The sequence below is a fragment of the Mastigoproctus giganteus genome, chromosome 5, assembly GCF_048544385.1.
Source record: "Mastigoproctus giganteus isolate SK-2022 chromosome 5, ASM4854438v1, whole genome shotgun sequence".
Classification (NCBI taxonomy): Eukaryota; Metazoa; Arthropoda; class Arachnida; order Uropygi; family Thelyphonidae; genus Mastigoproctus; species Mastigoproctus giganteus.
The window spans coordinates 201,188,453-201,212,304 of NC_143579.1; the positions used below are offsets into that span (position 1 = coordinate 201,188,453).

General features: G+C 40.5%; 1 protein-coding gene across 1 annotated transcript in view; it reads left to right on the forward strand.

The window, feature by feature from the left end:
* Positions 1-23,852, forward strand: part of LOC150086007 (syntaxin-1A-like) — a 209,916-nt gene that overhangs the window by 67,707 nt on the left and 118,357 nt on the right. Inside the window, exon 4 of the mRNA XM_090374769.1 lies at positions 10,246-10,320. Coding sequence (XP_090230895.1) covers positions 10,246-10,320 — 75 coding nt within the window. The remainder of the gene's footprint in view (positions 1-10,245; positions 10,321-23,852) is intronic.

Here is a 23,852-nt window from a genome sequence, read left to right on the forward strand (position 1 = left end):
AAACTGTCAAAGCCCATTGTAATCACCTTTACAAAAGCAAAATCCTTCTACACCTTTACCTGTGACAGTAATTATATTGTTCAGTGTGGTCATTGCCATTCATTTTTAATCCTAACTTACAATTTTTTCTCAACATTACTCTGTACTTGTTGAGTAAATTCTCATATTGCTTACTCTTAATATCATTTTTATACCAATGTGTATATTATCATCCTTTATGCTCTTGAAAGGTGATAGCTGCTCTACAATGTCATTAACTTTTACTGCAGGCAGACATAGGCTGTTCCTGTTCCACTTATCCTTTTTACAAATCATATTTCCCATTTTCCTGTCAGTTGAGTCATCAGCAACTACTTTCTTTGGGACCAGCACACTTTGCTGTGGAAGATCTTTTTGTGGTTTGTGTTGCTTGAGTGTAGTCTCCAGTTTTTTGCAGGGCAGCTGAATTCTTGAAAGCCCCTCTTTTTAATTCCTTCAATGGCATCTAACTTGTTTCTCAAGCCCTCATATAAGCTCATTAGATCCCGACATATGTTTATGTGCTATACAATGAAAGCACATAAACATATCCCCTTGGCCGCATCACTGCCTCCTACAGATAACTCTGAAAAATGGCCACAACAAGTAGCAAAAGTGCAGCTATGATTCACAATAGAACTGCCATTGACAGTTCTCTCCCAAGTAAAAGCATTCCCACTATTTGAATTCTTTACTTTGCTACTCCTGTTTGAGTATGATTCTTGTATAAATTTAATCAAAAATTAAAATTCTTGAACTAAGAAGTAAGAGTATAACAAATGTTCATATTGCATGCAATGCTGTTACATTTCTAAATAATGCTAGACTTTCTAATTTATTCGCTAAAGACAATAAAAGTATACCTACCTACATGGTTAGCATCTTCAGGCCGCTTATTGCTACAATAAAAATGTTACAGTTGCAATGCACTACACTAATTACTAGATGGTGCTACTATAGCGTGCAGTCTACCGCACACTATACTGTCTACCAGACACTATAGAATGCGAAAATTATGAATGTGACAAAAACACAAAATTATGTACAAAATGATTTTTAATAAAGACTAAATATTAAATATCCTTTATGAATGATACACAAACAAGTTAAATAGTACATTTAAATTAATGACTTATACTTCTTATATTTTTTAATGATATACACTTTGGATATCATTTAAAAATGCTCAAATAAATCATGTGCACCTTTTCTTAGCACCTTCCAGGTGTTTACGATTACTAAGATTACCAATTTCTTAGCACTTTCCAGGTGCTAAGATTAAGGTGAGATTAAAAAGCCTACTGTTAGCGGCTCTCATTTCTTTAGCATACGTGTTTTGGAATCCTACAATAACCATTCGTTCAATTGCTTGTGTGTTTGCTCCTGTCACTGGATCCACATAATTTTCTTGATGATTCATTGTCAAATAGCAATAACCCATTGCATCTAGGCTGTTATACGCAGGCCATTCATCAGAATGAATCACTGAACCAGGTTCACATAGGATGCCTCTGTCACGATCTTGTACATAAAAATACCGGCAATCAGAGCCTTGCTTGATCTTGGTCCATAGTTTTTAACTCATGATTATATGTCCAGCAAATATATCGACCAGCAAATCTTGCCTTGTCAATTTGAATAGAGTTAAGCTCTGTGCTAACCATCTTACCTTGTGCATTAATATCCTCCTGAAGTTCCAGAACAGTAGTCTAAAAATTTTACCCTCGGCAATGCTTTTGAAAGATTTCTACAGAAGTGTCATTTCGACAGAAGACACTGCGGTTGCATTTCTGTGTGAACACCATCTTTCTGGACGTATCCCAAGACGTAGGGACTTGTCATTGATGTGGTAGCGTTGTGCAAGAAAAAAGAAAAACGTCACAAAAGTGCAGAATATAGACCTCTACTTCATTCTGAATGTAAAGGGTGCCAAACTTTACATTCTGGCCGAAAAGGCAATGCATTCTGCCATTATACCAACATGAACAACAAATTACACTGCAATCTGAGTTTGTGTGAAATTTTATAACTAGTGTTCTTTTTCGAACTGGAAATACCAATAGACACGGCAGTTACTATAACAGGAAAGTCTTACAATACAATATCTGACAGGTATAATGAGCAGAGAAGTGTGTGGAGTCACTGGTTCACACAAATTGTAACTTTAATACTTACCACGTGCATTGAGAGTCACGATGCATGAGGTAAGATGGTTGGTACAGAGCTTAACCCCCCATTCAAATTTAAGATTTTTAGCATCCTGCTAAAAATCTTAAATCTTCTTAGTGTCCGGTAGACCTCATGCTATAGTGCCGGTAGTCTGCACTCCATAGTGTAACTTCATGCGGTCTGCCTGCACTGTAGTGCAGGCAGACCGCATTCTTTAGTGTATTCTCGCACTATAGCATCCGGTAGAACGTATAGCATGCGGTAGACCACATGCTATAGTAGCACCTACTAGATAGGATATTCACATTTAAATCACTGTTAACAAAGGCTCTACAAATATTGTCATAACTTACTAAATCCCTAACTAAATTTAAAAATATGGTAACAAATTTGACTAGCATTAGCAAAGGCACATGATGCAAGAAAGCAAGCTTATATAGCATCAGCCAAACCCCCCCCCCTTATTTCACCCATCCACTCGCTCCAAATGTTTGTCCAGTTCTGCCTTGAATCTATTTAAGCTATCAACTTCTCCAACGACAGATGCAAATTCCAGCAATCAACCACCTGCTGGCTAAAGGCAAACTTCCACACATCTATCCTACAACTGTCTTTCCTCAATTTGAATTTATGCCCTCTCAGGCGATTATTCTGAGCAAGAGGAAGAATTCCATCAGCATTGAGCATGCTCAAACCATTCAACGCTTTATACACCTCAATCAGATCACCTCACAGGTGCCTAGTCTCCAGATGCGGTAATCTGCAAAACTTCAAGCCTTTCTTCATAAGAGCAACTCTTCGTTCCATTCACTAATCTTGTTGCTCTTCTCTGTACAACAGCTCTATATCCTTCTTAAAATGAGGCCTCCAAACCTGTATACCTCAAGGTGTGGCATTATACAAGGTGATATTCACCTTGTATAAGGCCACACCTTGTCAGATTATTCACCTTGTATAAGGCCACACCACACCAGCTTATCACCTTGTATAAGGCAATATACATTGCCTTATACAAGGTGATAATCACCTCCTTATCTCTGCTAGAAAAATTCCTGTATATCATTGACAAGGTGCCATGAGCTACTCTTGCAGACCATCTGCACTGCTCCTATCTGCCTGCACAATTACCCCCAGGTCCTTTTCACTCTCTACCATTGTCAGTGTAGTACCTCATAGTTGATATGTTACTCTGGGGTTACTGCTTCCCATATGCAGTACTTTACATTTGTCTATGTTAAACTTCATTGCCACCTCTCAACCCATCTGCTCAACTTTTCTAGATCCTGTTGCAGCATCGTACTGTCATTAGTGTCATTAACAACCCTGCTGACCTTCGTATCATCTGCAAACTTGGACATTAAGCTTGATATACCATCATCAATATCATTAATGAATACAGAAAACAACAATGGACCCAACACTGAACCCTGGGGACTCCACTAATAACATTAGTCCACAAAGTGCAGTGTCCATTGATTACCACTCTGTCTTCTCCCACTCATCAGCCATCCCTTTATTCATAGCAGCAATTTGCCTCCAATGCCACACTGCTACAATTTGTGCAACAGTCTTCCGTGTGCAACAGTATTAAAAGCATTTCTAAGATCCAAATACAGTGGATTCCTGTTATTTGGGCTACCGATGGGGCAAATCTTAAAAAACAGAACCCAGTCAAGAAAATAGCCAGGGTTTACTTCGCTTAATTGGGACAACATGCCTTTTAATCGGGGCAGGAGACCGCAGCATTGGAGATTACCCTACGATTGTCTCTGTCTGTACCATGTGGTTCGGTCGGATTTCTAAAGGTCACAATCATAAAACAAAAGTAATCTGCAGTCATCTGTTTATTGGGCTTTTCTGTTAGTGCAATCTATCATAAACGGATAGTAAACTCGATATTATTGAATTTGTAATAATACCACAGCTGGAATTCTCTGGGTTATTATGGTGAAATGTGTTTACACTTCCATGGAATCTTCAATCATATAAAAAAATTAATTTTCAGAATCTTCTCTTCTTTCCTGTTTTTAAAGCTTCGTAACTTGTTACTCCGTTCTCACTTGCACGTATCATGTTACTTGCAATTGTTCTCATTTGCAACATGAACATAATGACCGGCGCTTGCTACACATCATATAATGAATGGTACTGTACTATGGTGAGTCCATTGTAATGTGATTTAATTGTACAAGTGAAGTGTAAAGTGTGTTTAGGGTCAAACGGAACAAGGGGGTTCCCCCATCTCCACATAGTTTATATTGTCGTGTGATACAGTATGCTGTAAAGGCCAGAGATTTAAAAGTGTATGGATATTGTAGTGTATAATGTCACATACCTTTGTTCTTCTGGACGTTTAGCTGCCAGTTCTCTGCGGAGGCCCAATGTTGCCTGCACTTTGCCCTGTGGAGGCAGACCAGGTACACCAATATTTTAAATAAGTACTCTGGCAGGTCCTGTCACCTAGTTTCCTGAGATTTCAGTGGCTAGGACCTAAACAAAAAAAAAAAAAAAAAAAAAATTGAGAATTGATTGCGTGGTGGTAGCACTAGAATTTTAAGGCTGAAAATTGTGGGCGAATCTAATTTGGCTGTAATTAAATTTGGATGTGTGGGGCTTTTGCTTACGTGCAGGTAGAGTGAGAGGCTGAAGGCTGGGGGGGGGGGGGGCGACAGACAGAAGAATGGAGTCGATAGAGAGAGTGACTCTAAGATTTGGTGGGGCATGGGCATGCCCCACCAGAAGGGAAAGTGTGGGTGGCAAGGAGGGGAGGAGACAGAAGGACCATCACCTCCCCCTGACCAGGGAAAGGGAAGAAAAAGTGGGTCAGGCAAGGGCACCGGCTCAGATCACCAATAAGGCTAGTGTGCAGTTGGTGGAATGTAATTTCTGGGACATTGTCCTGTCCGAGGTTTCCAAAAGTGCAGTTTATTTTGTAGCCATTCTTGGGTTAGGGTCCCATCCGAGGTTATTTAGTTCAGTCAGTTTGGATGTGCATTTGTGATTTTATTTTGGTCTTTCTGCTATGAGGCTGGATCCTGCGGGTTTGATTTGTTCTGGTGGTCCTTAGTGGTGTCAAATCGATTTTCAGATTATGGGCAGCTTTGATGGGTACTTGCATTCTCTTCATTGTGGTGGTTGCAGCTGGGGGAAGGTCCGTCTTCTGCTGAAGAGGTCCTGAGCGAATTTTGTTAGTGCTTTGTAGCTGTCTTCTTCTTCCAGGATGAGGTATTCCTGGTTTTGCAGTGTGAATCAAATTTCAGTGATGAGCCGGCAGCGTAGATCTTCATACAAGTGACAGTAATGCATGAGGTGTTCCCATGTTTCTCTTTGGCAGCAGTGGCAGAGAGGAGTGTCACTGAGTTGGAAGCCTGATAGCTTGTGTCTGAATGCACCATGTCTAGTGAGCAGGTATGTGACCAGGAGTCCTGGAGAGAGCCAACAGGGTTATTTTGGATATACTGTCCGAATTGTCTGCACAAATTTCCAGGCGATTTCACCTTTGATTGAATTTCCCAGCGGGTTTGCCAGGTCTGTTCGAGATGCAGTGTGAGTCGCTTCTTTTCCATTTTTGGGTCATTGGCTAAGTCAATCGTGTAGTTCAGGCAGGTGGACGTTTTTCCTTTGGTGAGGTGGTGGAGGATTCCGTGATGAACGATCTCCAGATCCAGGGGGGAGGACACTCATAAGGACTTGCAGTGCCGTGAGTGCTGACCGTTCTGCAGGTTCTGGAGATCGTTAGCAGGGTATATCTTTTTATCATCCCGAGCTTTCTCCTGTTGACCGCGGTGGTCGCTTTGTGGTACCAGACTCGGGAGGCATATGAAATGGCTGGTAGGAATACTGTCGTGTAGAAGAGGGCAAGGGTCCTTTTCCTCAAGCCCCAGTCCTTACTGGTGACTCTTGCAAAGAGTGCAAATTAGTTTCTGATTTTATTCCTGATGTATGTCACATGTGGTGTGAAGGATAGATTCCTATTGTTCACACCACAACATGAAGGGAGCACTGGGCTCCCTTTATGTTGTGGCCCTCTATAGCAGGCTGGGACAGGAAATGGAGACCACAATTAGTTACTTACATCACCTCCAGAACACCCTGCCAAATGAAAAAATAATTATAGGAGCGGACGTCAACTGTCGCTTCCCGCTATGGCATAGCGCCACTACTGACGGAAGGGGAACTGCAAACGGGCAACAGCTCGAGGATTTCATACTGGGTTCGCAGTTCACAGCATTGAACCAGCCACACCAGTTACCAACATACTGCAACACCCTCTGGGAGGCCGCTATAGATATCACCCTGGCAACTAGAAACCTGGCAAACCACGTGGCCAACTGGAGGGTGCAGGAAGCGTGGACCACCGAGTCATCACCTGCAAAATAACTAGAACACTGACAAGGGAAAAAATAGTAAAGCAAATACGCAGTTACCAAGACAGACTGGCCGAAATACAAAAAGCTTTTAACTAGAGCGATTCATAACAAACTGCCGTCCCTGGATCCATGAAACAACCCACATGATCTACAGAAGGCAACCACGGAACTGATAATTGACATAAGCAATCAAACCATCAGGAAAAAACACCCCCAAATGGGAGCGGTCCCTTGGTGGACTCGGGAGATTACAGCACTCCGGCGGAGAATGATGAAAGAAAGAAAAGACTCTCAGAGCCCAAAGAACATGGCCAGCAAATTAAGTTGAAGCATTAAGACAGAGATATAAAACAAGCCAGAAACCAATATACCGAAGCCATCAAGAAAAGCAAAAGACAAGCTTGGGAGCTCCTAGTCTCCACAACCAGAAACACTGACCCATGTCTATAAGGTAACTACCAATAAGCTTCCCAGGGGGGGGGAGGTGACTGCTACTACCAGGACCCAGCATCGAAATCTTACCACCACTTGAGAGCAGTCGATAAATAACATCCTAGATGCAATATTCCTAAAACTAGAAATGCCAATCTTACCAGCACAGCAACACATGTGAAAACAACAACAACTACAACAATCAAGAGATAGAACCCCCCTTTACCCTGGATGAACTTGGGGAGGCTGCACATCGAATCAGAAACAAGAAAAGCCCAGGCCTTGATCTTATCGAGCCCGAAAAATTGAGGAAAACAGTGGAATTTCAGCCACAATTACTCCTCAATTGTAGTAAACCACAATTACTACAATAGATGCTTAGAAACTGGCCTATTCCCAACTACATGGAAAATAGCTAACCTAAAATTAATACAAAAAAATCCTACAAAGAATCCAGAAAACTCCGAGGTCTATCGAATGATTGCACTGCTCCCAGTGGCCAGCAAGCTGTTTGAAAGATTGCTCCATAAAAGAATAACAAATCACTATAAAACAGCAGGCCTCCAATCTGCAAACCAGTATGGCTTCAGATCGGGGACCTCAACTGTGGATGCATGGGGAACCTGCTCAAGATAGTGCAGGACTGCATACAAAAGTACTTGCTGCTCATCTCCGTTGATTTTGCCGGGGCATTTGATTCACTTTGGTGGCCAAGCGTCCTGGCGAGGCTGAGGAAGGCCCGAGTGCTGATAGACTTGTATAAAGTCATCGAAAGTTATCTAACCCAAAGAAGAGTGGAGATAAATGTGCAGCACCAGAAACTTACGAGAGAGAGGTGCACAGAGGATGTCCGCAGGAGTCGGTACTGGGTCCACTCCTGTAGAACATGGTCATCGGTGAGTTCCTGGAACTGGACCTGGGACCCGTGAGGGTGCATGTGTTCGCAGATGACCTTACCTTGACAGTGGAGGCATTGGCAAACCGGGCACTACAGTGGCTACAACAATGGGCTCCAAAAACCAATTAAGAATTTCACCAAAGAAAAGACCTCATCAATCCTCCTCAAAGGGAAACTACAATTGTGGCAGCAAATAAAAATTGAAAATGTCACCATAAAATTCACGAGCGAGCTAAAGTACTTAGGCATAATCCTGAATAATAACTTGTCTTTCCAGCAGCACCTGAAATACATCAGGAGAAAAATCAGGGGCTACTCTGGGATGGTAGCCAGGATCACAAATAGCACCTCCATAGCCAGGTGGGCAGGAGCAGCAGTGCGTAGCACACGCTTCTTGATTAGACCGGGGTTCGAGCCCATGAGCCACCAAATATGGAGGATGCGGAGAGGTCAGGGAATGACCACCACATATCCCCGGAGCAATATGGCCTTAGTGGCTAATGCTCCTAAAAACCAAATAACAACAACAACCAGGATCACAAAGAAGGACTGGGGTCTCAAAAGGAGAACCCTGTCAATATACTACAAAACAACTTTCCTATCGGCAATCACCTATGCAGCAGTGGTGTGGACTCAGCGGTGTGGTTTCCCAAAGCGGCACTGGTTGTGAACAGAAGAACACTTGAAACGATCCAAAGGACCATATTACTCACAACAACGTGAGCTTGCAGCACAGTAAGCAGCCCAGCACTGCAGGTGCTTGCCGAAGTGCTCCCCATGGATCTGGAGGTTATCCAGGCAGGATTGCTGTTTCTGCTGTCCAGGGGAGTGGCTGCCACCCACCAGGGCTACACAACTGATCCAGCAAACAGCCTAAAGAATGAAAAAGTTAGGTTACAGACCCACCTCCTAAACCTTTGGCAGAGAAGGTGGACTGAGACTACCAAGGGAGAAGTGACAAAAAAATTCCTACTGGACATCCACAAGATATAACCTTGTGCTACTTCCCAGGTTACCACATGACAATGCTGTTAACAGGACATGGCCCCTACAGTGAAAAGCTTTTCGGGCTGGGTCTCACCGACGATCCCAGCTGTACATGAGAGAGAGAGAGAGAGAGAGAGAGAGAGAGAGAGAGATAATCTTTAATGCTCTTCACGGCCAAAAAGCCAGGGGTTTACATTTTTACAGCCTCCCGAAACTTCCGGGAAAATCTAACAATTATTTACAAAAAAAGGTAATTTTACAAATGAAAACATATTTTGATACAAAGGAGAGAACTCCTTACGAGAGTTAGGTCTGATTGAGCTGGCTTAACATCAAGATAAGAGCACCAGCTCAATCAGACAGGAACAGATGCAAGGTACACATATCATTGCTAATTAGTCCTACTAGTCATAATTTTTTTCCTGTAAGTCTGGTCAACAGCGAATTTGTTCAGGTCGGCGTCAAATGCCGACCTGAACAAATTAATGCTATGCATCGAAGGTTGTGCTACCTATTGTTTTTCTTTCTTTCTGCTGTAGTTATAATGTTGACAAAAGGGAAATGTAGTGATTGTCGTTATTGTATGCAAGAAATTGAATTTTTTCACAGTATAGGTAAGGAAGGATGCTACATGGTGTTTTCCATTAAGGTTATTATTATATTAAAACTGTAGTACTTTAGAACCATAATTTGCAAATTGTAATTGTAAATTCGTAATTATTAGTAATTGTAATATTCTAAAATATTCAAATTTGTAACCCTTTCTATTTTTTGTTCTCCCAAAAGCGTATAAATTGATAAAAATTGCCTCGTTGTAATAATTATTCCTCAAGAAGGATAGTTAATTTTTTTCTTATTCTCCATTGGCAAAGTATTTTTTTTTTCCCTCTAAAGTACAACCTTTAATATTCTAACATTTTCTGTGGCTGTTTTTATTGTCATTAGTTCACAGTTAATAAATTGAACTGTTCTTTATTAATGATTTAACCAGTAGCATTAGCTATCTTTTAGTCTATATAAATGTTTACAGGTGTAAATAAGTTTGGTTACTAGTGCTTAATATTCACTGAAATGTGTATCTCCAAAACTGATCCACCACTCTATAGAAATCTCCCATCTCTTAAAAAAGGGTTTACATTTATTATTATGTGATAACAATAAATGTAAACCTTTCTCATCCCATCTGTACTGTGTGGTATAGTTGAGTGTATTTTTAGTAGATAGTTAGCACACCGTAATTAATTTTTCTATTGATCAATAATTGAATTGTTTTTCTTATATATATATATATATATATGTGTGTGTGTGTTTTCTACTTGAAAGATTTAACCATTTAATTTACACAAATAATTAAGTCAAAATTTCTTACAGAAGTAAAAGATGAGCTAGAAAAGTTCAATGGTGAAATTTCCAGATATGGCAGACAAGTTGGTAGAAGATTGAAAAGTAGGATTTGTTCATTATACATTTAATATTTCATATACAGGATGTCTCAAAAATATTGGTACAAATGTTTAGGGGAGGTAGGTAACATCTAAAGGAATGTGAATTGCATAGGAACCCATAACTGGAAACGTCATGGGAAAGTAGTAGCAGAGGCACAAGAAGCAGAAATGACACAAGACAGTAATTAGTGGCAAACATTTATTTGACATAATATTAACAGTGGAGTATGAGATAGATGCATTTCATGATGTTACAACAGATGCTCGAAGGTTCCACCATGAGACACCGACGCAGCATAGATTGGTGGACATGGTTGAACACACCTGGAGTTTCTTTGACAGTAGCAGCAGTGCAGATGAGTCTTGCCACGAGATCCATTTCCATCTCCACATGCGATTCATACACTATAGATTTGAGGGCCCCCCCCCATAGAAAGAAATTAAGGCTCGATAAATCAGGTGAGCGTGGGGGCCCAGGCAATGGGTCCACCACGGCCAATCCATCGACGCCCAAAACACCTGTTCAAATGGTCACGAACACACCTTCCATAATGGGCAGGCACCCCATCATGTTGAAACCAAATGTTGCGTCACATTTGCTAGAACATCGTCAAGTAACCCTGGTAGAACTTGTTCAAGAAAGATCCACTATTTAGCGGAGTTCATGCAGGATGGTAACAGGTATGGGCCGACTAAGCAGTTACTGACCATACCTGCCCACACATTTATTGCGAAGCGATGTTCTGCCGCATGGGGGCACACACCGTGTGGATTGTCGTGAGCCCACACATGAGCATTGTGCTGATTGAATAAGCCTTCCCGAATGAAATAAGCCTCATCCGTGCACAAAACATAGGCTGGAAAATTCAAGTCTTGTTGAACACTTTCTTGGAAAAACGCAAAAAACACTGCGCAAAAGCCACACGTGCAGGATGATCTTGGGGGAGCAGTAACTGAACCCTTTGGAGATAATGGATGTAAGGAATCGTTGTGCCAGACACGCTGTTCACTGCAACGAGACATTCCTAAGGCAGAGCCAATGGCACGTGTGCTGGTAGTAGGATTATTCTGGACGGCATTCAACACACTTTTTTCCATGGTGGGAGTTCGCGTCGAACGTGGTCTGCCCGCACTACTCCTGTTACCTCTAAATGACCCATAATCGCACAAATTTTGATGTACATGCGCAAACAAACGGTGATCCAGTACATGTCTGTCTGGGAAGTGTTCTCCATAAATTCGTTGAGCGGCTCGTCCGTTGCCCTCTGCTAATCCATACACTAGGTGCATGTCTGCCAGCTCATAGTTCGTATATCAGTGCATGCTCTTCGTGCGGCGACTACTGCTTGAATGAGTAAACCAGAAATTTTCCCTCTCACGAACTGATGAACAGCGCCGTCTACCGACTTACGGTGACGTGTCTGCTTATGGGTTCCTATGCGATTCACATTCCTTTAGATGTTACCTACCTCCCCTAAACGTTTGTACCAATATTTTTGAGACACGCTGTATTCAAGTTTTTTTTTTTTTTTGGATTAATGTCGTTGCCTGTCAGAAAGTTTATAAAAGGTCTTCTGAAAAGGTGAGTATTTATCTGTTTTCTTTCAAAGAAGTTGACAAGGGATGTCCTGCATATCGCAAGAAAGACCTTGTCAACTTCTGCAGCATCTGGAGGCTAGGCAATGAGGTGATTTGATTGAGGTGTTTAAGGCTCTGAATAGATTGAACAAGCTCAATGCTGATGGGATTCTTCCTCTTAGTCAGACCACTCACAAGGGGGCACAAATTCAAATTGAGGAAGGCAGTTGTGGAATAGATGTGTAGAAATTTGCCTTTAGCCGATGAGTAGTTGATTGTTGGAACAAACTTCCATCTTGTTGTGGAAGTTGATAGTTTAAATAAATTCAAGGAAGAACTGGACGAACTGTTGGGAGGTGTGTGTCTGGTTTTTTTGGCTGATGCTGTATAAGCTTGCTTTTTTACATCATTTGCCTCTGCTAATGCAAATATCTGCCAGCTTGTGTATGGATTCTGAGAGAGATACACTGAAAGCTTCATTTTGAGAGTTCCCTTAGTATATTAATGACTGTGAGCCATCAGTGATATTAGAATAAAACATTTTAGGGTTTTGTGCATTTGGAAAAGTGAAATTCCATGCTAGTGGAACCAGATAATATGGGAGCACAGTTATTGAATACTTCAAAAGAAGGTTCACATACATGCATCAGTACAATGCAGTAAGGACATGTAGTAGCTTTGAATTTATTTTGGGCATAAGTTTTCAGTGGTGTCTCTCTTTAAGAAACATTTATGCCACCTTCACATAAAAAAAAATCAAAAATTTTTTGAGGCTTTTTAGTACCGTCTACTTTGTGCCTGTAGTACCTATAGCGTCCTTTTCCAACTTTCATGTAAAAAATTAAAAAATTATAGTTTCCTACATTTATCATCCCAATGTATTTTATGCTGAATTAAAAGACAGCAGAGATGTGTGGTCACACCAAGCACAATGTCATAGCTTCTCTCTCTCTACATCAACAGTTTATATACTTTCAAATAGTGTAATGTATACAAACTGCACAAAGCATAGATGGAATACTGTCAGTGGGAGGTACTGCAGTGCTGCTTGGAATCTTTTTGATAGGTTTATTTGTTTCATTATACCTTCCATGAATATTGTATTAATTGAATTTATTCATTACACTGAAAGTATGACTAAATTTTTCACAGAGAAAAAAATGTGATGATTTCAACTTTTTTGTGAGAGTTTTCTGAACTGTATGCATGAGATGCAGAACGAACGTTTTTGGAGGAATTTGGAAAAAGTTCACATTATCTAAAATCTTGTTGAAAGAACATGCACTGCTATGCCGATTTTTGAAACATGCAGGATAGGTGTGTAGAAATTTGCCCTCGCCCAGTGGGTTGTTGGAACAAACTTTCATTTGGTGTTGTGGAAGTGGGTAGTTTGAATAAATTCAAACAAACACTTTTTTTTTTAAAAAAAACCCAAACACAAAAAGTAATAGAACATATAATACTTAGTACTATACATGGGTTGAGAAGATGAAAGAAGATACTTTGATATTAGACTTGAATTTCTGTAAATTGCAATTTTCAGAAAGTATATGTGAAGTGAGATTGTTCCAGAAAATGGCAGTTTAAGGGATAAATGAGGAAGAAGAAAAGTTGGTTCTGTGAGTTTGAAGTTGGACAATAAGTGGATGTTTACAGGTTGCAGCACATGTTCAAATTGGTTTGGGGGGGGGTAGAGAGAGAGAGAGAGAGAGAGAGAGAAGGGTTATTACAGAAGCTAATCAGAAGAACAGTACCCATGGAAGTATCTGTAGAAAAAGCATGCAGCAGAAACAGAGCATGTTGTTGTAGAAGTTAATAGCTTAAATAGATTCAAGGCAGAACTTGACAAACATTTGGAGCGAGAGTGGAGAAACTCTGTGAGGGATGGGTCATTAATTAACCTAAATGTCCTCTTATGAATGGAGTCTAGACTTAACATGGGTTTCATCACTTCAGTACTCCAATGAGTAAAGTGATGGTATTGCTCCAGTCAATGAGAGTTATGGATCACCTATTATTAGTATTAGCATTAGTAGAGGCACATGATGCAAGAATGCAAACTTATATAGCGTCAGCCAAAAAAAAACCTTTCCATTTCACCCATTAATTCACTCCAACAAATGCTTGTCTTGTTCTACCTTGAACTTATTTAAGTTTACAACATTCACTACGATAGATAGAAGTTTGTTCCAGCTATCAACCGCCTCCTGGCTAAAGGCAAATTTCTGCACATTTATATTATTGTCTGGTAACACAGAGGGGGTGATATTATTTTGTGTGGTGTGGATGCCAAACCTGAAACCCTGAACCCCCAAGGATTTATCTAGTTGGTTCACATCTTTGAGGTTACTTCCAGTATATTATTTGCAGTATTTCAGGACTTACACACTGGGTCATCCTCATGGTTACTAACATTCCCACCATGATGAAGGTGCAAGCAGAGAATTTGGTTGTTGCAAAACAACTGAACTTCATCAAAATTCTTGACACTTGGCTCAGGTGTCACCTGCATATCTGTTCCATCAGCATTTTAGATTCCCATGTAGCAATCCCTAGCTTTTCATACATAGGAGAATGTCTGAGATATGCCTCAAGGACTAGAACTAGGCAAACTATTAAATGAAGGGAAAATATACATCCCACCCTTCTTTAATCCTAGATTATAATGGATGCACTATTGCAGATCCAACTGCAATAGCCAATTCTCTTGGGGGAAACATTCTCTAACATTTCTGCAACATCTTCGTATTCCCCAGAGTTCCTGGTCCTGAAACATAAAATCGAAAAACAGGCACTTAGTTTTAAGTCTAAGAGCTTCTATCCGTACAACAGGCCATTCACTATACAGGAACTGAAAAGAGCTCTTATTCTTTCCAAAGCAAGTGCTGTTAGACCAGATGGCATCCATTATGAAATGATTAAGCATCTTTCACCAAAATCTATGGATTATCTGCTCATTCTGTATAATAGAATCTTTATTGAAGGGCAGTTTCTGGATTCCTGGCGCAAGGCAATCGTTCTTGCCTTTGCTAAGCCAGGAAAGGATCCAAAAGTCACTACTAATTACCGTTCTATTGCTCTGACTAGCTGTATATGCAAAATTCTGGAGAGAATGGTTAATTTTCATTTAATTTGGTATTTAGAATCAAATGACCTTCTCTCCAACATCCAGTGCGGCTTCCGATGGAACCGGTCCACTTTGGACCATCTAATTAGACTGGAAACATCCATCCGGGATGCTTTCCTAAAACGCGAACACTTGGTGTCAGTGTTCTTTGACATGGAGAAAGCATATGACACAACTTGGAGATTTGGCATTTTAAAAGGTTTACATAGCCTAGGCCTTAGAGGACATCTCCCCTTTTTTATTCAAAACTTTTTAGCCAATCGATCTTTCCAAGTTCATGTGGGATTCTCACTCTCTCGTTCCTTCAGCCAAGAGGAGGGAGTACCACAATGATCAGTATTAAGTGTCACGCTTTTCGCCATCAAAATGAATTCCATCACAGAACAACTTCCTCCAACTGTAAACAGTGCTCTCTATGTTGATGACTTTAGCATATTTTGTCAGTCATGCAACATGAGGGTTATTGAAAGACAACTGCAGAAAGCCATTGATCGCCTTAATTCCTGGGCACTTGCTAATGGCTTCAGGTTCTCGTCGGAGAAGACCGTTTGCGTACACTTTTGTCGTAAGTGTAATCTTCGTCCTGAACCTGAATTAAGGCTTAGACAAAATGCTATTCCAGTAGCAGAGGACACAAAATTCTTGGGACTCATATTTGATAAAAAAAACTGACCTTTCTGGATCACATCCGTCAACTCCGCACAAAGTGCACTCGAGGGCTTAATATTCTCCTCTCGCTCTCCTCTACATCTTGCGGAGCAGATTGATGTACCCTTCTACGGCTTTACCGTGCACTTGTGCGATCCAAATTAGATTATGGATCCCAGGTATATTCCTCAGCCAGAGACAGTGTCCTTCGATGGCTGGACCCTGTCCATCATCAGGCCCTCTGTATCTCTACTGGAGCATATCGCACATCTCCTGTCCAGAGCTTATATGTCGAAGCAAACGAACCACCGTTATCGCTTCGACGTAAGCAGTTGTCTTTAAAGTACGCTTTAAAACTGAAATCCCTGCCAGACCATCCTACGTGGCCATTCGTTTTTGAGCCACGTTGGAAAAATTTGTACAATACCCGTAAGACTGCCAATCATTCTTTTGGTATTCATCTCCAAGAGCTACTCAAAGAACTTAATATCAAGGTAGACAAGGTTGCCCGAACACCAAAGCAACCCCTTCCACCCTGGCATGCTCATGTCCCGGCATGTGACTTGTCCCTTAGAAATTGGGGAAAGTCGGACACTCCATCATCGGTCTACCTGCAGCTTTATTCAGCACACTGAGCTGAACATTCTGACTTCGCGCCAGTTTACACAGACGGTTCGAAGTCGGAATCATATGTGGGATCTGCTGCTGTCTTTACAGACAGCATTACATCGGAGTGGATTCCCTCTGAGTGCGGCATATTTACTGCAGAGCTGCATGCTATAGAGTTAGCCTTAGATCACATTAGTAAATGCCAATGCCAACGGTTCATTTTATATTCCGACTCCCTTAGTGTGTTACAGGCTTTAATATCTGTGAGATATAATCCTCATCCAGTTCTGTCTAGTACTCAGCAGAAGATTCACTTTCTCCATGAACGTGAATATGATATCTGCTTCTGCTAGATTCCCAGCCACATTGGGATTAGGGGAAATGATTTGGCTGACACCGCAGCCAAATCAGCAATTCCCAGTAATAATCGCTGCCTGTCAGTCCCCTATACAGACTACAGGCAAGTAATACACATGAAGATACACTCCCAATGACAAGATTCGTGGAATAGACAGACTGCGAATAAATTATATCGTATAAAGCCTGTAATTGAACCGTGACAATCTGGTCTGCGCAGGAATCGTAAGGAGGAAGTTGTTCTTGCCCGGACCCGCATAGGACATAGTCATTTGACTCATTCGTTTTTGCTGAGGGCTGATGGCCCTCCTATATGTGAGTCCTGTGGCACAATTTTAACTATCAGACACATTTTAATTGATTGTCCAGATTTTAGTAATATCCGTTTTACCGCTTTTAATCATCTGACTGAGCCGTATACACTCAGTCAGATTTTATCTGACAATGACCATGTGTCTGCTATTTTTAGCTTTTATAAATCAATAAAGGTTTTTACTTTTATTTAATATTTACTTGTTATTGTTATTTCTTTATTGGTTTATCTTTTTGCATTTTATACCTTTGTTATTTTATATTTTGACATGGTGACCTAAGTAATTGGGTCAGTGAAACAAAAAATTTTGTATATCACCTGGTTGTGGCACATTATAGCCTTAGTCGCTAATGCATCAATAAAACCCAAGCAACAACAACAACCACCTTTAAAAAAGAATGCTGCAAGATAAATGGACAATAAAAAAAATGACAAAATATTAGAAAGCATTACCAATAAAGGTTTTAATTGGCCCTGTTCAATATGGAATTATTAAACTTGTTTGTAATGAAATTATTATTGAAGGGGTGAGATGTGCAGTATGAGCTTTAGTTTCTTGCATAATTTAGCTAATGTTAATTCTAAAGCAAATTATTATTATGCTCTTTCTTCTCCTGTTGTTTTTTTTTTTTATGCCCCATGACAGGTACTGCTACCAGTTGCTCGGGGTAGTTGTTATGTCTGGTTACTATTATTGGGCAAAGAACTCTGAAGATCCTACAAGTCTTAATAGAGGCAAATGATGCAAGAAAGCAAGCTTACATCAGCCAAAAATAAAAAACACTTTGCCCATTCTTGCCCTTCGAGAATTTGTATAGTTCTTCCTTAATTTTTTTCAAATCATCCACTTCCACAACAACAGATGGAAGTTTCTTCCAATAATGAACCACTCGCTGGCTGAAGGCAAACTTCCACACATCTACCCTCAACCATCCTTCCTCAACTTAAATTTATGCCACCTCATGTGTGTAGTCTCAGCAAGAGGAAGAATGTCATTCATATTTACTTTACTCAATCCATTCAAGGCCTTACACACCTCAATGAGATCACCCCCCTCAGATGCCTAGTCTCCAGATGATACAATTTTCAGAACTGAAGCCTTTCTAGGTAAAAGCACTCTTATGTTTCCTTCACCAATTTGATTGCCCTTCTCTGCACTTGTTCCAGCAGATCTACATCATTCCTAAAGTGAAGCCTCCAGACTTTTATACAATACTTTAGATGCAGCCTAACCATGTCCTTGTACAAAGCGATAATCACCTCTTTATCCCTACTAGAAAGTTTCTGTATATCATTGACAAAATCCCATGAGCTGTCCTGGCAGGACATCTGCACTGCTCAGAGGATTTCAACTGAGTGTTGATAAGTTACTCTGAGATTACTTCTACCCATAAGCAGTACCTTGCATTTGTCGATATTAAACTTCAACTTCCATTTCTCAGCCCATCAACCAAATTTCTCTAAATCTTATTAAATTAGCATACTGTCATTACTGTTGTTAACCACCCTGCCAACCTTTGTATCATGTGCCAACTTTGACATTAAATATATACTTTATGATTGTATCATTAATATCATCGATATCATTAATAAATATTGAAAACAACAATGGGCCCAGCACTGAACCCTGGAAACTCCACTGATAACATTAGTCCATGAAGAATAGTGCCCATTGATAACCACCCTTTCTTCGTGCACTTAACCATCCATTTATCCATAGCAGCAACTCGCCCTTAATGCCACATTGCTCCAGTTTATATAGCAGTCTTTTATGTACAACAGTATCAAAAGCCTTCTTGAAATCCAAGTACAATGGGGCATGCTAGAACGAACGTAATTGGTTCTAGAACCTCGTTCATTATAGCATCTGTTCGTTCTAGTGTACGTTGAAATATGTGATGTATTTAGGGGCAATCCGTTCCAGGCCCACAGTCTAGATCAAAGTTACCATCAGTACAATGATTTAAACAGGAAAAATATAATACAAAATGAAAAATATAAGTGAAAAATAATATAAAATTAATTTATTTAACTTTTATACCCTGTACATAAAATTTGAAAAGCATAAACAGTATTCCCCCAGTGAAAATATAAACAAACTTTCCCTAATAAAAATCAAAAAAATCACATAAAGGTTGAAGGAGAGAAGTCATCATTCCTATGCACTTGGGTGACTGTCCTGTTGGAGGTTCATCAGTTGGAGGGTGTTTGTCCACCTTTTTGAAGAATGAATCCAGGTTTGACTGCTTTATCCTGGATTTTTGGTCCCTCCAAAAGTGGGCCATCAAGGTGTCATTAAAATGATTAAGGCCCATTTCCACAGCAGAAATATCCGGATGATATTCTTTTATAAGTTTGGAAAGTTTATTCCAGCAAGAGAACACCTCTTTAAGGTCCTCATCTGGAAGGCTGTGACTTTTTTCCTTGTTCTCATTCCCGAAAGCTTTCCTCTTCTTCAGTGCCTCTGTCTCTTCATTGTGAAGCTCTGCTAGCTCATCAAATGATAGCTCCTTCCTGTGGTCCTCCACCAATTCCTCCACATCCTCCTCTTTAATCTCCAGGCCCATGGAACTGCCCAGACACACAATTTCCTGCACAACAGGCTCTTCTTCCAAATGTTGAACGCTTTCAAAGTCCCTTGGAGCCACAGTGTCAGGCTACAATGGCCTCCGAGCCGAATTCAACCACCTAACAGAAACCTCCTTCCAAGCAACCACAATTAAGAAAATAGCATCCGCTATATTGAAGTGACCCTTCCAAAAGTCCTTCAGAGTCACATCACTGGAAGAAGTGGCCTCAAAACATTTCCTGAACAGTGCCTTAGTGTAGATCACCTGCTAGTCCATAGGCTAGAGGAGAGGCGTCGTATTAGGTGGCAAGAAGTGAACCTTGATAAAACTTAACAAGTACAGGTCACTGTTGAAAAAAAAAAAAAAAAGCCGTGAATTAGAGTTGAATTTGAAAGTGTCTGCAATTCTGCCCAGGCACAATAGGAGGGAGTATATGATGAGAGCCTTGTCGATCAATTCGGCCCTGGAAAGATTGTGCAAGATTCAAGGGGTAGAATTTTTTTCAGCCTGGTCTGTACTTGTTAACAAGAGAGACTGCTTCTACAGGGATGGGATAAACTTAAATAGAAATGGTGCAAGAATATTTGCTGATGCTATCAAGGTAGTGTTAGGTTGGTCGGAAAACTGCTAGATTGGGGGATACAAGGACTAATAAATTAACAGTAGCCACTGGCAGAGGGGAAAATTGTTCTTGCACTGCTTCTGTTGGAATCAGCAGAAGCCTAGAAAACAGGATGCAGGATATTTCAGACACTGCTGGGAGTCATTGCGGTACAAGTAAACACATGGGTTGTGTTACTGTAGCTAAGAATATGAACAGGTGCATGTATACTTGCGTATACACCAAAGCTAGGAGTTTGGTAAATAAATTTGAAGTATTGCTCAAAACATCAAAAGCAGATATTGTTGGAATATCAGAGATGTGGTGTCACACAGATATAAGAAATGCAGAACTGGAATTTGGAGAGTACAGTGTGTACAGGAAGGATAGACAGGATAGGAAAGAAGGAGGAGTTATGCTATTAGTTAAGAAACACACAAAATCCAAGGAAATGAAGAGAGTCAACATCGCTGGACAGTGCAGTGTCGAGTCAGTTTGGTGTGACATAAGCATTGGGAGACCAAAATTGAGAGTAGGAGTATGTTATAGATCTAATGACTCTGATGAGTTTAATAAGAAACTGTACAGGGAAATAGAGTGGGCCAGTAAATCAGAGTCTTATAATGGGGGATTTTAATTTCCCACATATTGACTGGAATTTGTGGGTTGGTCATTCACACATGAGCAAGGCTTTTGTGGATTTATTGGATGATTGTTTTCTACATCAGCATGTTCAGGAGGCAACTATAGGGAGTAATACTCTTGGTCTGATTATCAGTAGTGATTCTTCATGCATTAAGAATTTGCAGATAAAGGAACCACTAGGGGGCATTGATCACAGTGTGCTCAAGTGGGATTTACTGAAAGAGGTAACTACTATCAGGGGTAAAGTGAAGGGTTTTTGCTTTCTTAAAGGCGACTACGATGGTGTGAGACAGTATTTAAATTGTATACGGTGGACCAACTGATGGTGTAACCAACAGAAAATTTAATATTCAACAGGAAGTATTCAAAGAATTTATCTTGGAAGCTACTAGGCTTTACATACCAACTAAGAAATATTGTTCAAGGTTTAGGCCTAAATGGATGTCAGATGAACTAATGATACATATGGCAGGGAAGAAAAATGCATGGGATACATATAAATTAATGGGTGACATGGAAGCCTATGATAGATATAAGCTGGTCTGTAACCAAGTCACAACGGAGGTTAGGCAGGCAAAGGCAGATTACGAGAAATCTTTGGCAAAGGATGCAAATAAAAAAAGCAAAGAGTTCTTTACTTATGTAAACTCTAGAAGGAAGGGGATAAATCTGATTGGTCCACTTGATATCAATGGATCAACTGTTGATGATCCTGCTCAGGTGGCTAACAAACTAAATGAATATTTTGCATCTACATTCACACATGAGGAGTTATTCAGGGAGGGGAATGCTAGAGGTGAATTAAACTCTGGCAGTGACCTAAATGATTTTGTAATAACTGAGAAGAAAGTGGAGGAGAAATTGTTGAAGATAAACATAAAAAAGCACCCGATTTGGATGAGATCTATCTAATTATATTAAAGGAGGCATCAAAGGAAGTAAGCAAACCCTGAGCCATAATTATGAGAACTTCTTTGGACTCGGGGGAGGTACCCATGGACTGGCAATGTGGAAATGTGACCCCATTTCACAAAGGAGGATCAAAGGGCAACACAAGTAATTATAGACCTGTTAGTTTAACTTCTGTTCCAGGAAAATTAATGGAAGCACTGGTTAAAGAAGCATTGCAGGATCATTTAGACATGACTTCAGTTATAGCTCAGACACAGCATGCTTTTGTTAAGGGAAAGTATTGCCAGACCAATTTGATTGGATACTATAATGTGGTCACAAAGGAATTGCAAGCAGGGAATAACTTTGATATCATATATTTGGATCTTAGAAAGGCTTTTGATACTGTTGCACTTTGAAGACAGTGAACAAATTGGAGCAGTGTGGCATTGGCGGCAAATTGTTGCTATGGATATAAAGGGATGATTGAGTGGGAGAACACAGAGACTGGTAATCAGTGGACACTGCTCGTCGTGGATTAATGTTAGTAGCGGAGTCCCTCAGGGTTCAGTGTTGGGCCCATTGTTGTTTTCTGTATTTAGGCATTAGCATTAGTAGAGGCATATAATGCAAGAAAGCAAGCTTATGCAGCATAAGCCAAAAAAAAAAAAAAAAAAAACCCTTCCATTTCACCCCTCCGTTTGTTCGAAATACCACAACAAGGGATGGAAGTCGGTTCCAACAACCAACTACCCGCTGGCTAAAAGCAAATTTCCACACATCTATCCTACATCTGTCTTTCTCAATCTGAATTTATGCCCTCTCAGGTGATTATTCTGAGCAAGAGGAAGAAACCCATCGCCATTGAGTATGCTTAAACCATTCAAGGCTTTATACACCTCCATCAGATCAGATCACCTCGCCGGTGCCTAGTCTCCAGACACTGTAATTTGCAAAACTTAAGCCTTTCTTCATAAGAGCAACCCTTTGTTCCATTCACTAATCTTGTTGCCCTTCTCTGTACTCATTCCAGCAGCTCTACATCCTTCTTGAAATGAGGCCTCCAGACCTCTATACAGTACTCAAGGTGTGGCCTGAACATTGCCTTTCATAAGGGAATAATCACCTCCTTATCCCTGCTAGAAAAATTCCTGTATATCATAAGACAACATGAGCTACACTTGCAGCCCGTCTGCATTGCTCAGAGAACTTCATATCTGCCTGCACAATTACCCCCAGCTCCTTTTCATTCTCTACTACTGTCACGTAGTACCACAGAGTTGATACGTTGCTCTGGGGTTGCTGTTTCCCATATGTAGTACTTTACATTTGTCAATGTTAAATTTCATTTGCCACCTCTCAGCCCATCTGCTCAACTTTTCCAGATCCTATTGCAACAGCATAGCATCAGTATTGTCCTTAACAACCCTGCCAACCTTTGTATTGTCTGCAAACTTGGACATTAAGCTTGATATACCATCATCAATATCATTTATAAATACAGAAAACAATAATGGACCCAACACTAACCCTTTAGGGACTCCACTAATATCATTAATACACCATGAGCAGTGTCCATTGATTACCACTGTCTTCTTCCCCTCAACCATCTCTTTATCCATAGCAGCAATTTGCCTCCAAGGCCACACTGCTCCAATTTGTGCAGTAGTCTTCCATGTGCAACAGTATCAAAAGCCTTTCTAAGATCCAATATATAATATCAAAGTTATTCCCTGCATCCAGTTCTTTGGTGACTGCATCATAGTATCCAGTCAAATTGGTCAGGCAAGACTTTCCCTTAACAAAAAGCATGCTGTGTCTGAGCTATGACTGAAGTCTTGTGTAGATGATCCTGCAGTGCTTCTTTAACCAGTGCCTCCATTAATTTTCCTGGAACAGAAGTTAAACTCACAGGTCTATAATTACTTCTGTCAGCTTTTGATCCTCCTTTGTGAATTGAGGTCACATTTGCACATCTCCAGTCCATGGGTACCTCCCCTGAGTCCATGGAAGCTCTCATAATCATGGCTAGGGGTTTGCTTACTTCCTTTGCTGCCTCCTTTAATATAACTGGATAGATCCCATCCACCCCAGGTGGATGGGATCTATCCAATTATATTAAAGGGATAGATCCCATCCACCCAAGGTGCCTTTCTTGTGATAATCTTCAACGATTTCTCCTCCACTTTACTCT